At 34.6% G+C, this 14,696-nt stretch overlaps 1 protein-coding gene across 1 annotated transcript in view; it reads right to left on the minus strand.

Moving 5' to 3' along the window:
* LOC122831705 (mannosyl-oligosaccharide 1,2-alpha-mannosidase IA) overlaps positions 1 to 14,696 on the minus strand; it is a 203,026-nt gene that overhangs the window by 99,897 nt on the left and 88,433 nt on the right. The window contains exon 2 of the mRNA XM_044118087.1: positions 11,459 to 11,555. Coding sequence (XP_043974022.1) covers positions 11,459 to 11,555 — 97 coding nt within the window. The remainder of the gene's footprint in view (positions 1 to 11,458; positions 11,556 to 14,696) is intronic.

Below are 14,696 nucleotides of genomic sequence, written 5' to 3' on the forward strand. Positions count from 1 at the left end.
AAAAAAGATTAATAACATAAATAAGCAGTCTGGCTGAATTTGTTTCCAGTTGCCTGGAAATAAAAATCTTAAGACTCTGGGGCTAAACCCACATTAATACTTTTCATTTTAACAATGCATGACTCTGCATCTTAACTACTACATCACTGGCACAGATTTGGTCTAAAAATTATTGGAGTGCATTTTTACTCCTGACATGCGGAAACTGAGAATTCGAGACATGAACACGCGTTTAAGGTTTGGAAAACTACTTTGTGATTTTTAAAAGGTTTTTCAAGACACTAGTAGTTTTTTGAACAGAAGCTTGACAGGAACAAGGGTGGCGAAAGAAGAAGAAATGCAGAAAACGGACCAGATCTGGGTACTGAAGAGGAAACAAATGGATTGAGGATTACAGCTTCTGTACATTGTGCTTCTGCTCTGCCACTGAGCCACTGTACATTGATCCTTCAGACAGAGATTAGGATTAGATCATTTTCTCTAGTCAAATCTGATGAGAGGTTTTCAGGTCAAATACTAAAATATGATTTTAGTATGTATATTAATGCACTTGTTTTCTATTTCATAAAAACATCTGGGAAAGGGTTGAGTACATGATTTTAAACATAACAGGGAGTCATTTCTTCATTCACAGTTGGATTCAAAACTAAAACTCCTATGAACCTTTTGTTCTTATTTATTTAAGTCCTTAAATTTAGAAAAACTGGAATCAGTGAAAAACTGGAAGTGGTAGGTCAGACTAAGAAAATCTGCATCAGCCTGATTTGTGGATCTCTTCTTAATGTGAGGGAAAAGTCTTCTAATCTTAGGGAAAAATTTTCAGGGATTCAGAAAGATGAAACCCAAAAGGCTAACACCAAGTGATGTTTTTTTCTCTGCTTTGCATGTCTCCATTAGTGTGCATGGATTGATGTCTAAGGTTCAAAATCAGCGCCGTCTTTTCTCTTACTACGCATTAGCTCTTCAGGATGAAGCCCCTTTTCCTGTTTAACATCCTAATTTAATTTACTGCTAACGGTTCTGTGATGCCAAGCTTTAAGATAAGTGGAAAATATATAGAGCCATTGGCGCAGGAGTGGATGTCCTCCTCAGCAAAAGTGGGTCAGAAAATTTCTGGGGGACAAATATTTAAATGTCCTTACTCTCAGGGCTTTGGATTTCAAGCTGTGAACAGATGTCCCAAAATGACTCTGCATTACTTTCAGACACTTTTTAATACAGTCATGTGAACTCAATGGATTTAAATCTTCTCAATAGCCTGCAGAGTAAAGAAAATACAGCATTATGGCTGATGCTCCAGGCTGAGTTTTGATCCAGATTATATATATATATATATATATATATATATATATATATATACATATATATATATATATATATATATATATATATATATATATATATATATATATATATATATAATTACAATACAAATTAATCAAGAAAGTTTTTCAAATCAATTAAAGGAAATATAAAACTTATGAAACCACTATTTACAGGAGGTATTTATGCTGAAATAGTGTAAAGTACAAGTCAAAACTGAAAATAGTAATGATAAGCTTAAACATCTCAGTCCTAATCTCCTATAAATGCCATAATTTTAAACTTAAAGTTGCTGTCATTTAAGATTTACACCTTGGACATTCATTTTCAACAATGTGGGAAACAAAAGTAGTTCATATAATAGTTATATTTCATTGTTTGAAATTATTTTTTGTTAATAACTGTATATAAGAGCTTTATATTAAGATTGATATTGGAAAGCAGTACCCTTACATCTGTCTGTTCTAAATATAAAAGGCATTTTCAAGAAAAATTGTAATCATTTTAAGCTATTTTCTGCAAAAAAAACTTTTTTTCTGGGTTCACATGAATCCTGTTTTGTCACAAAGGAAGGCAATTTCTTTTGCATAGCAAATTTTCAGCAACACGGAAATTCAAATGATTTGCATTGTCACAATGTATTATTTGAATTCCTCAGCCAGAGCTGCAACACATGAAAATAATAAATAAGAGATCTCACATTTAGTAACAATAAAAAAAATAAATAAAAAGCAGCAATTAATGACTATATAAATTTGAGATGTAACTTAATTAATACTAACTGAAAATACGGAGGCATTTACTTTATAAAATCCCACAGAACATCTGTCAGATCTATTGTCGAGTGCATTTCTAAGTGAATTAGAATATTAATAAAAGTTAATTACTTCAGAAAGTAAAACTCTGTTTAACTAGAGGTGATGTAGAGTATTTCTGTTTTTTTTTTATTTCAGTGGATCATGGCTTACCATGAATTAAAACCTCAGGAACTTTGAATATTAACATATCCATTAAAGGGGTTGTAAAAAAGAAAGATTATGAGCAATAGTAATACTGGGTCTGAGTTCCTGCATCACTACATCTCTGTGCCATGACATGGGGGCGAACAGTCGGTGGTGCTGCTGAGTTCATAAGAAAACCCAGGGTGACTTAAGATCGATCCATTGTTGGACCTTCCTCACGACTCCAGAGACTCTCAATGGTCTTTAGATCAATTAAACACTTCATACTTTCACTAAAGACCTGGTGAAAATAAAATCAACATTTCCATAAAACTTGTCAGCAGAGGAAAACATGAAGGCCCCTAAAATTCACAAGTCTAACATTGTGTCTGATTTGGACTTGATAATAAACAATGAGCTAATACCACCAGCACATACTAAAGAGATTATAGAAACTTCATCTTGGGCCTCAAGAAACTTGGATTATGTCTCTCTCATCCTTTGATTTAAAACTAATTTTTGTGTTAGTTCAGGTAAATCACATCTGATGTTTCTGGTTCGACAATGGGAATTCCACAATTGTAGCTCATTCCTTAGTTACAAAGATATGTGGTAGCACCAGCTACAGTCCTCAGCTTTGAAAGCTCCCACAAACATTTCAACAGGCTTTGCATCTCAATGTTTACAAGTTTGTGGTTATTACTGTTGAACATTTTTCAGTGCACATTTTTCTCTGATATTTTTTCTTGCACTCAACTTTCCTTTTATTTGATTATACAAAGAACTAAGTGTAGTCAGCTTCTTTAACAACAGGCTTTATAATAGTGTCATATGCAATCTTAAAAAAATGCTCAAAATCGTTCTGTGAGTATTCAATCTATGAGGTTCACTTTTTAAACTAAAATATAAAACTGAATTCCATTTTCAATGAAAAGGGGCCAAAAATCAAATGATATTCAGATTTCTAGAGAGGCAACAGAATGATGGTATAATTTTTGCATTCAACAGAAGCCTTCTTGTCATCCATCTGACCTTAATCAATGACGTGAAGAATCTGAGTCAAAACTGAAGACGGATCGTTCAAAGATATTAGCACATGTAAATCACAGAATGACAAAAACATTCGAGGCCAAAGCTGTTTGAACCCTTATTTATAAATTATAGGCAGAATTAATAGAAGGTAGACAAAGCCCTGCATATATATATATATATATACACACACACGCCCACATGTACTCCCCCTCACCCCCACACACATAGAGAACAGTTCAGCTTTTTGAAATAAAAGGCCAGCAAGTCATTAATAAATTAAACTGAGCTTCAAACCCTTTTATTCTTCCAAATAATATAAAAATGTTCAGGTTTCTATTCCCTTTTTGCAGCAGCTGTTCCTCTGTGATGCAGAGGGAATGCTTTATTTGACCAAAATTATTTCTGAAGCGGGAAACAAAGCAAATGTCATGAGTCAGACTAAGCGAGACCCTGATCCCTGTTCTATCATAACACTCCAGGAGATATGATATTAAACTGACATAATAATCTAAAATAATCTAATGGGATCAAAAGGGAGCAGCAGACACTGCAGACCTATAGTTGAAACCACATATTTAGATACAATGTATTAAAAGACAACTTAAAAAAAAAAAAAAATCACTAGCCAACAATAAATCAGAATGTTTCCATTTTTAGGTCAGTATAATTAATTTCAATTTGCTAAATTCAAGAATAATGAGACTTTTTTTATCTTTCTAAAATTCACAAGTTTTGTAGCAGTCTCTTCACAAACTCCCACAACATGATAGTGTCTCCCCCGTGTTTCACAGTTGGAATATTGTTCTCTAATTTGAAATGAGTCCCTTTTTGCTACAAATATGATGGTAAAAATAGCTAAACAATTACACTTTGTTTCAGCTCAACAAACCTTTGTCTAAAATGAAGGTCTTCACGTTTTCAAATTATTATCTGGCTTTTGACGTTTTTTTACATCTTCCTCTGAGAGTGGCTTTTCAGTTCCTGTCAGTACAAGATCCATGTAACTGCGTAATGACACACACTTACCAGTTTCAGTGAGCATCATCACAAGATCCTTTGCTTTCCTTCTGGGAATAACAAACTTATTTTTGGACCAAGATGCATCCATTTGTAATCTGTAAAGGCATGATGGCTGTTCAAAGGAACATGACAAATGCAGGCATCTGGAATGGTTGAGGTTTGTGATTCTCTTCCTGACATCTGGGCTGATTTCTTCATTTGTCCATATCACCACACAATGAGTGTTGGAGGTTCACTTAGAATATTCACAGGTGTGTCTTCATTTCATATTCTATCAGAAGCTCACAAACCCAAGACATCTTGAATTTAACAAATTGATTAATGATCAATTTGGTAAACTTTCACAAAAGTAGAGGAAAAAATCTCCACTTTAAAATGTATTCTAACAAACATAAAACAGGCAAAGACACAGTCTGATTCATTATGAGACAGTAAAAATTTATTTTTGTACAGTTTCAGTAAATATCCTGTTTCAGCAGTAAACGTTAGACTAATAACCAGCAAAACCAGTCCTTTTATACAAGATTTCTGTATGCACACATTTTTAACCATAAACCATAACATTAGTATGATTAGGAAGAAAAACATCACTCATACAAACTGAAGAGCGCATTTTCTAAACCTAATGAATCTTTCACTCCCACACAATCTCTCAGCAAGTCATAATTACTAAAGACTTCCAAGCTACTAAATAATTACCTTATTAAAAAGAGTTCTTAATAAGTCATATGCAAAATAACAACAAAAAAAGCCTCCACAAGTTAAAAAGGTTTAAGGAAGAAGAAATAAGAGAAAGTCCCTTTCAGCCACAAGAGTCTTGACAAAGACAAGAAGGGAGAGATTATGTTAAAAATAGAAAGGAATGCAGGGCAGAACAGAAGAAAGACTGAAAGACAGATTATAGCAGGAGAAACTGTGACAGGCGGGTATTAAGGAGTAAAATGTCTGTGGTCGGGGGTTGTGCTTTTTATGAGTGTCATGCAGCAGAAATGTTCTGGTGACTTCAAGCACAATGACAAGCTTTTGATGATTAAACTGTCTGTAGATTAGATTCAATCTCACCACATCTCTGTCTGCTCTTGGGTTTAAATTAAAGAACACAGCTTTCAATTTCATACCTGGGTTCCTGCACCGAGTCTCCCAATGTGACATTTACTCACTAGAAAGATGCCCTTACACTGTTCACCTAGGTCCTCAGATAATACACTGCAACAAAGCAAGGGAAGGGTAAATGATGCCAGCTGCTAACAAGCCAGGAAGATATTTTTCTTGTGGGATTAACCAAATTCAGATGAAAGTAGTTGTTTCCCTCCCTGTATACTTTGAGCCTATTGGGAATGAGACAGTTCTTCCAATGATGAAGAGCCCATTTTAAGCCATCTTTATTAACATTTCTTTTTTGCATATCAATAGGATCAGAACTGAAGTGTGTTACTTAACTGCTTAGCTGAGCTGCAGTAAAAAAAATGGCAATTAGCTGCTTGAAACTAAAGATTTTTTCTTTTTTTTTGTTAATTATGAGAATTCTTTCACCCTAACAGCAGAAATTCCTTTAGAAGTGTGGATTGTAAATTGAAAGGTTAGAAAATAATCTGAAAGGTAACAATTATCTCTTAAAACCTTAATTTCAAAGCATGTATCAAATTGTAATTAATAGAAATATATAAAAACAGGCAGACTATTATGTATAATTAAAGAAAATCTGTTTCAATATTTCTTTCTAATCTTTGCAGTACAAAAAAAGATGGCCGAGGCAGGTCATCACTAGTAATATTAATTATGATGAAAATTTCTCCTTAAGATAAATTAATACCTCAGTAATGCCAAGGTTACCATTCATTTTAACTGACACACTCATTTTCATCATCTAGTATCAGTGTTGTGATATTAGAAAATTTTTCAGTCCAATCTATCCTGATGGATAAAGGCAAGTTTTTCTGATCACTGAACTGGGAAACTCAAATTAGCTTTTTGTATCTATCTGAGGTTTACAATGAAGTTAAAGGAAGTACTGAGAGGTAAAAAGTTGGTGAAAATGTTAAATAGTACAACAAGATAGTAAAATCAGATTGAAATATTTACCCCCCAAAATTTTGTTTCTTTTAAAATGTAAGTAAAACCTTGTTTGCATATAATTTCCTAATATCTCTCCTGACATACACGGTTACTTACCACAGCTTGATACTGTGGTACCTAGATATTTTGCTGACTATAGTAGTTTGATCAGTTCTGTCCCAAAATCAGTGATACTCAGATGTGAACTAGATTATCCTGCCTCAATTTGTCATTTATACCTCAATTTGTGATCTTCATAAAATAAAAAAATAGAAGTGAAAGGTCTTTGTTTGGCATATCGATCAGAACCTGTTATGGATCTCTGGTGCGAGAAGGTCTAGAGCTCAAAAACAATGAAAAAGATAGATAATTGTATCATAATCTTTTGAATCATAATCAAATTCTGAAATTTGCCGCAATCCAAATAGTTTAACAATAAAAAGCACACACAATATTACACTAAGCAGTGATGGAATAAGCATTAATGTTGCATATTGAAAAATTCCCTTCTCTGTTAAGCAAAACATCAGAATGACAGCTAATTTTCAGCCTTAGGTTCAAGTGACAAACTAAAAACCTATGAAGACATCCTTGAATCTCATAATTTTATCACAACAACTCGCCTAAATCTCAGTGATCCAGATCATGATTTAAGATTCTAATCAAAAACAGGACAAACCAGTTAATTTTGTTGCATCTTACAATTATGCTCCTCCTTAGCAACATTCACTGGCCTGAAAGACTGAATGACATTTACCCTTTATCTATTGAAAAGATTGTTCTCTAACTTAAAATGTTACAGGAACTCGCACTACTTTCGAAGTTCTGTACAAAACGTCAGAATTTTACACCCCAAAGTAAATTAAAGCATGTAAACACAATTACATCGAAAGCGTATTTTAGCTTAGCGCTGCACAATACCTCCACGTAGTGTTGTAGCTATGATTATCAGAATTTAAAACCTGGCACAGAGCTTTAAATCAAAGCTTAAATTCAGTGAGAGTTCTGTTAACCGCTGATGTGAAGTTTAAATCCGACTTTAAAGGATCAAACCGGAAAAAAATGCAGGTTGTTTGTGACTCATCTTTAAGGACCAGCTAAACTGTGAATGTTCCTAGCGCTACGTCCTCAGAAATATTTATAAAATGCTGGTATTCTGGTTCACTCGTCAGAGCATCCTTCAGTCTTCTTTTAGCAACCCAGGAGTTCACCACATCTCAATGCAGCTTTAATGCAAACAAATCAGTGTAACTGAATCCATCATCATTTCCATCACCCTTCAAATTTTAGTATCGACAACAGCACAGTCTATTAGCCTTCAGTGTCCTTGGCTGTTATTCCTTCCTAATGATGCATTACATCACATACTGGGTAATTAGATGAAGCCTTGATGTCTCATACTGAGACAGATCCAACCCTAAGAGCTCTTTTGAAAACCAACAGCTTCCTTCACCCTGAAGGTTTTATTGGCAAAATGTCTGTAAAATATTTTGAACGTGCAAGAAAAAACCCCCAAAAACTAAAAGCTTATCAGACATCTGGATTACATTATATTGAACAGATAAATCCCCATTTTGAAAGTGTATTATTCTAAAACAGCTGATAAATATCACAAAAAATAACATTCTGGTAGGCTCATCCCCTTGCTACAAAGAAAGATGCAATGTCCAGAAAAACCCTAAAAAAGTTAAGTTCTCGTTGTTTTGTTTTTTTGTCTGGGCAAGAGAGTAGACTTCCCAGAAAGAAAGGCTTGGGCTAAACACATAAGTGCTTCAAATACAGTATATATCAGAGGATTTGAATATTGTGAAATAGTTTAATGCTTTTTGTCACCCACTTCAGAAAGTGAAATTCATATTATGAAGATTCATTCCACATAGTTATTCTGTTGCACAGAATAAAATCACTGCACTGTAGCAAACTGGCCTTAGAGAGGAGTTGCAAGAAGAAAAGCATTGGTGGGGAAAAAACACTAAAATAAGTCTCATTTGCAGTTTCCCACAAATTATTCAGGGATAACATCGAACATGGGGATGAAGGTGCTGTGCTCAGATGAGAATAGCTCTAAACACTGCATTCCTGCAAAACTGCTTATGTGAAAGACAACTAACACCTAACATGACCCTGAACACATACTCTGTTCTGTAAAAACTTGGTGGTGGCAGCCTCATGCTGTGAGGAGGCTTTGCTTCGTGCTGTGAGGAGGGAAACTTACTTATTCCACAAACCCAAGTCGGGTCTCTCCGTCACTCCAAAACATTAAAGTTAAACACAATAAAATATGTTTATACAGTTAAAATATTTCTTTAAACCTATATCTGCCAGGGTGTGTCAGAATGGCCCAGACCAAGACAAATTTGAAATACATTTGAGAATCTGTTATAAAACTGAAACTGCTGTTCACAGATACTCTCTATTCAGTTTGATTGATGGTATTACTCAGGTGTGTCAAAACTCTCCACATGAGAGCTGTCATGCTACAACTTGTACATATTTCCATGGTCCAGGAGGCCTGAATCAAATGACTGCCCGACCTCCCCGTCATGCAGGGTAGTATTGCAGAGTCCTGCTAATGACCTAATTATTCGATTTGCCAAGCAGCTGCAGAGACACATCTAAAGGTTGCAGCACATCAGCCTTTGCGGATTGGAGTTTGACACCAGTGGTTTAGATCAAAGCATAGGAATGTGTTAGAACTGGTTTTAGCACCATTCCTAGTTTTGCTCTGATACGGCTTTGGTAGGAAGAGAGCAAGGCTGTCGCAATAATTATTCCTTTGCATCTTAAAAAAGTGCATATTTCTATACAATAGTAACATTAAATAAAAAACAGAAATGCTCTTTATGACTACAATAGAAATTTCAAAACTTAATTTACTAGCCCCCTCAGTACATTATATCCCAGGTACTTTCAGAAAGATTTTACATCAAACAGGTGCTTCCAAATGTCTGCCTAACTTAGTAGAGAAATTATTTCTGTTATTTTACATCAGAAAGTAAGTGCCTTGTACAATTTAACAGCTTTGCTTTAAACAGACTTCTGATTCACAGTCTCACAGGAGCTGCAGCACCAAAGGAAACAGAAGCAAAAAAAAAAAAAAAGCTTGTGTCATCATCATCTTCAATAATGTTGAATCCCTACTGATAAGAGGGAGTAGGACCTCAGGTTTGGAAGACACCATGGATCCAGTCTTATTAAGAGCTGATCCGCCTTTTATTACGGCCCACATTGTGGGATTTCCCTCAAGCACAGCAGTGAGAAGAGCCTGATATGCTCTGCTGAAGAGGACTTGAGGATCCCTCTGGATCTTGCTCCAATTAGAGGCTGGTGGCTCTCCTGGCATTGTGTGAAACTTTCCATGGTAGGTGAAAGCTGAGAACGACAGGGTGCCAAGAGCACAGTACGGCGCAAACATCGGAAACTTGTTGCATATAATATCAAGAGTCCAATTTCATAAATCATTTAGATCATAGATATATCCTTAAGAACATACCAACTGCTGTATACAGAGATTATGGGAGTTTATTGTAGAAGAGTTGCGTTACCATTTGATCCAATGAAATTATTATACAAGTCTAAAAAATGATGTTTCATCAACATCTTTAAAATATTTTTATAAAATCTACTGAGCCAAACTATAATTTTTGCTCTTCAATAATCTGATGTAGCAGCAGATAAAAAACAATGATAAAATATATAGTGTATTTGCATTTACGTTATTTATTATTATGTCCTATTATTATGTATTTGTGTATGTAGGTATGTTTGGTAATAGGGTACTGTATATGCACTTAAAATGTAGAACTTGTATATTTGCATGTGTTTTCTCTTGATGAAATGTCTGTCTGACATAAATAATAATAATAATAATAATAATAATAATAATAATAATAATAATAATAATAATAATAATAATAATAATAATAATAATAATAATAATAATAATAAATCAACGCAGACTTCGTGCAATCCTCAGCAACCTGATCCATTTTCCGTTGATGCAAATAGAGTATGTCTAATTATAAAAAGAAAACAGCTATGCTGGGGAGGGAAGCAATCTATATCGCTTTGCTATTTCCATCTTGGTTCAAATGCAGCACAAAGAAAAGCTTCAACTGTTGGCACCAATAATTGGTCAGCATAAAATTTTATGGAGAATTTGCTGTACGTCAATAAAAAATGGGCTGTTTTATATCCCAATTCTGTCTTTAAAACTTTAATTGTTTTAAAGTTAAATCTATCAGTTCTTCCATTAGAACATGTCACTTCCATTTATATGTACATCCTAGTTAAAATAACTGTCTTTATCCCAGTGATCCAATAAGCAAAACTCATACTATATAGTTTATTACACAAAAAAGGACAAGTTAGGCATTTAATTTTCTTGAATTGGTTATGAATTATAAAAGTCCAAAATTTTGTTAGTCATAAAATTATTATCCGACACTAACAAAAAATTTTTTTTAATCACAGAAATATCCAATTACTGAAAGTTATGTCCATATAGGAAACAGTATGCACACTGCATACTTGCTTGGGGCTTCTTTTGCTATAATTACTGCATTAATGCAGTGTGACATGGAGACAAACAGACTATGGGATTAATGTTGCTCTTAAAGCAATCCAAACACGGCCAAACATCCCCACATTTTTAGAAAGATCTTTGTTTGACAATATTGGCTTTTTCTCTTCCCTTCTTCCTTCCACTCAATATTCCATTAACATGGCTGGATTTAGCACCTTGTTACCAACCGCCTTCTTTAACAATGACCTGTAGTGAGGTCAGCAGTCTTCCCTATAGGATGGTCAAAATGTTACATTTTATATTTAAAGCATTTTTAATGGGTGTGTTGTAATATTGACAATTTGAGAAACTGGATTTTGAGTTTCAATGAGATCATGAAAATTAAATAAATTCACATTTTGATTACTTTTCTGACGACAATATCTCTCTTTTTAGTTCATGGCTTTGTTCTAATTTGTGAATGAAACTTACCAAGGAATAAATGGTTGCAACACCTTTGTACAAAACATTCAGAATGACCATTATTGGATTTTGCACCATCAGCTGAGTTGTAGAAACTCACCAAACATGTTGCCGAGGTGGCCGTTTTTTGTCAAAGGTCGCAGCTCATTTTTGCCCCAGGCATATTGCTTGTAGTTGTCCCAGGCAAACTTCATCATCTGCAAAACAAGAGTGAGGACACATTGGTCATTGGACAAAGCAGAGGCAAAGCGTCACTCCTCGAAGCTACAGTGGTAATTAAATTGGGATCGCTCAAGGCAAAGAGAATGATGGGTATTGATCAGGACTGGATAAAGAACAAACACACAATTATAACACATAAACCACAGTGCTAAACAATACGACTGACATTTTCCCTGCAGCAGCTGCTCTAAATTAAAGATTGACTGGTGCCAGTGGATGGAAAAGAAAACCTTTTTCTCAAGATGAAAATCATTGGAAATGGAAACCGTTATGTGGATTTGTTTTGCAGTGCACCAAAACTTTCTCAACTGATGGAAAGTAAAAAGTCATTTTTTATTGGCAAAAAAACTCTGCATGCTGAAGCTGATAAACACATTTTCTTACTTATAAACCTTTCTGAATGATGTGTTGGGAGCCAAACACAGTCTAGAAGCAGATCAATCACCTGCTACATCTCTGTAAAATACATTTACATATTTTCTTTAGCTTCCTCGATGCTTTTTCCTGCTTTTCTAGCAAGTTCACACAGTTAATCTAATTTCTATGAGCAAACTGAATAAATGCAGTGTAACTGCATAGATTTGCCAATGAACTACCCTCCAACAATTTTTACTTAAGTTTTAAAATAATCATTATGATTCAAGCTTTGATATAATAAAATATAATATAAAATAAGTTTGCTAGCTTCTGTATAGTGTCAGAGGGTTTTAATTTACATTTTTAAAACTTTCTAAGCTTAATCTTAATTTTAGCTGAGATTCAGACAAACCAAAGGTGTGCAGTGATGATTATACTTTTCAAATTGTAACAGAAGCAGACAATATAAAAAAAAAACAGCTTCAGTAAGAATTCAGACATTCTGCAAAGCAAAATATATTTCTGCACTGCATCAAGATTCCCAATGAAATGCTTAGTTTGTTCATCTATCACAGTACTATGCTCTTACCTTGGGTTAAGGGAAGGGAATGTATCTACTCAAACTTAATGCATGGATATTAGCTCTTTTGTGAAACTCCAAAATAATCTGTAAAATAATCTTTACATGAGACAGATCAAAGTAATAGACTCAAAGAAACAAGCACAAAACAATAAGGAAAAGTTTAAACTTAGACATAGAAGGATGGTGATACAATGGATCACATAAATCCTTCTATACAGATTTAACCTTTATTATTTTAAATCTATTTCACCTGAATGTGTTGCCAATGTTTCACTTGTTTTCGTACCAATCTATTTCTATTTTTCGTAGAAATACTACCATTTAATGTAAAATGCATAAATGCATAAATTGCTCAGATTTCCATTTGAACAAATCAACTCAAAATTGTCCCAAACCAAACCAAACCAAAATAACCCTCAGCAACCTTTTTAATCAGTATGCACAACATTTGATTACCTCTAGTTAGAATTCCAAAATACTTCTGCAGTTTTCAAACATGACACGCACTGAACTCTCTGCAGGAGTTAATGGGTAAACCTGTGTCTGGGTTTCCAGGCACAGCAGAACACAGCAAAAAAAAAAAAAGACACATTTTTCAAAATATCAAGCAAATAGATATTTTATTGACAAAGCTGAATTGCTTGTAGCTATGATTAAGCATTTGTTTTCTACAAATAAAGCCACCAGCAGAACTACCCTACATGTGAAACAGATGGGGAAAGAAAGAAACAAAACGTGATGAATGATTCAGAGGGCAGTGTTTGGCTTGTGAAAAAGATCAGTTTCCACATTGACTGGCTACTTTCTACTCGGTGGGGAGCAGTTTGATAGATATTCTGTGTCTACTGGCTGTGAGTAAGCATCATAGTGCACAGCGGTCCAAGTTCAACAAATTTCAACTCTGACCATGCCACAGGCTTCATTTGGTAGAGGGCAAACTGTTGGTGTGCAGTGCATGCAATACAAATGAATGGTCTTCTGAGTGCAGCGCAGCAGGTGTTTTATTCAGTCTGATAGCACCATTAGACTGATCAAACTGAAACTGGATAACTCTGTAATGATCTGAGATTTTTTAAAATGCAGTTTATTAAAGCTTTATTCCATTTATATATATATATATTATATATTAAAAAAATCACTCCTTGGACGTAGGAGTCCAAGGAGCGACTCCTATGTCACTCCTTGGATTCGACAAAGGATCCATTAGGTTCGACAAACTGCTATACATGTAATACATGGATTTATCAAAACTAGACTCAAATATGAAACACTGAATACAGATCATTTTAAATTGTTTGTGATATGCATTGTTTCAGAAAACAGAAAGAAGAAACTATGTAGGGGTTGTCAGCAAGGTCAAAAACAGGATGTCCTTACACAACGGCCACATTGAAGTAAGACAAGACTATAAAATGATTTATCATCGTTTTATTGAACATAAATCTGTTTAAAGACTCTCAACCTTCCACCATCATAAACCAAATTTAAAAAAGGCTATAAAAGGTGGGCCTTGCTCTGCTTACTTGTTTATCTCGTCTGACATTTCTTATTTCTAACAAAAGGGCAAAGCGATACATGTGGAGCTTCTCTGCAATAAAGGGAACAATTGATTTAAAATTATGCTTCCTTCATATCAATGAGTGGCAAAAATGCATGAACCACTGAATCATGCAAACTTCTTAAATTTAAACTGACAAAATGGTTTTGCTTCAGAGCACATTTGTTTCCAAAACTTACTACAATGACAGATAAATTAAATTAAATTGCTCAGAGCGCTGCAACACGTAAATAAAGCAGGGAGTCTTTGTACAACATGCTATCAGTTGGAGAGACTGAATGTCGTAAGCTGGAGTTGCTTTTTTCCCCACAGCACAATGTCATCTCTTATCAATACAACATGTCTCTACTTGCTCTCTGGAGGTGGGCTCAAATAAGACAGTGGAAAACAGACAACATGAATCAGATTCCCTCCAGCAGGAAATCCTTTCAAAGCAAGCAGAACTCCAGCAATTTCCCAGAGCAACAACAAAAAGGCAACAACTGGTCAGGGAGGAGAAATTTCATCACAAATTAATCGCAAACAATGCATTCATTTTTGTCTTACAGCGCCAATTTAATTTGTTATCTGGCAATTGGGGGATGCACAACATATTACTCAGGCTACATATCAGATCCT

This window comes from Gambusia affinis, linkage group LG05 (genome assembly GCF_019740435.1).
Source record: "Gambusia affinis linkage group LG05, SWU_Gaff_1.0, whole genome shotgun sequence".
NCBI classification, from domain to species: domain Eukaryota; kingdom Metazoa; phylum Chordata; class Actinopteri; order Cyprinodontiformes; family Poeciliidae; genus Gambusia; species Gambusia affinis.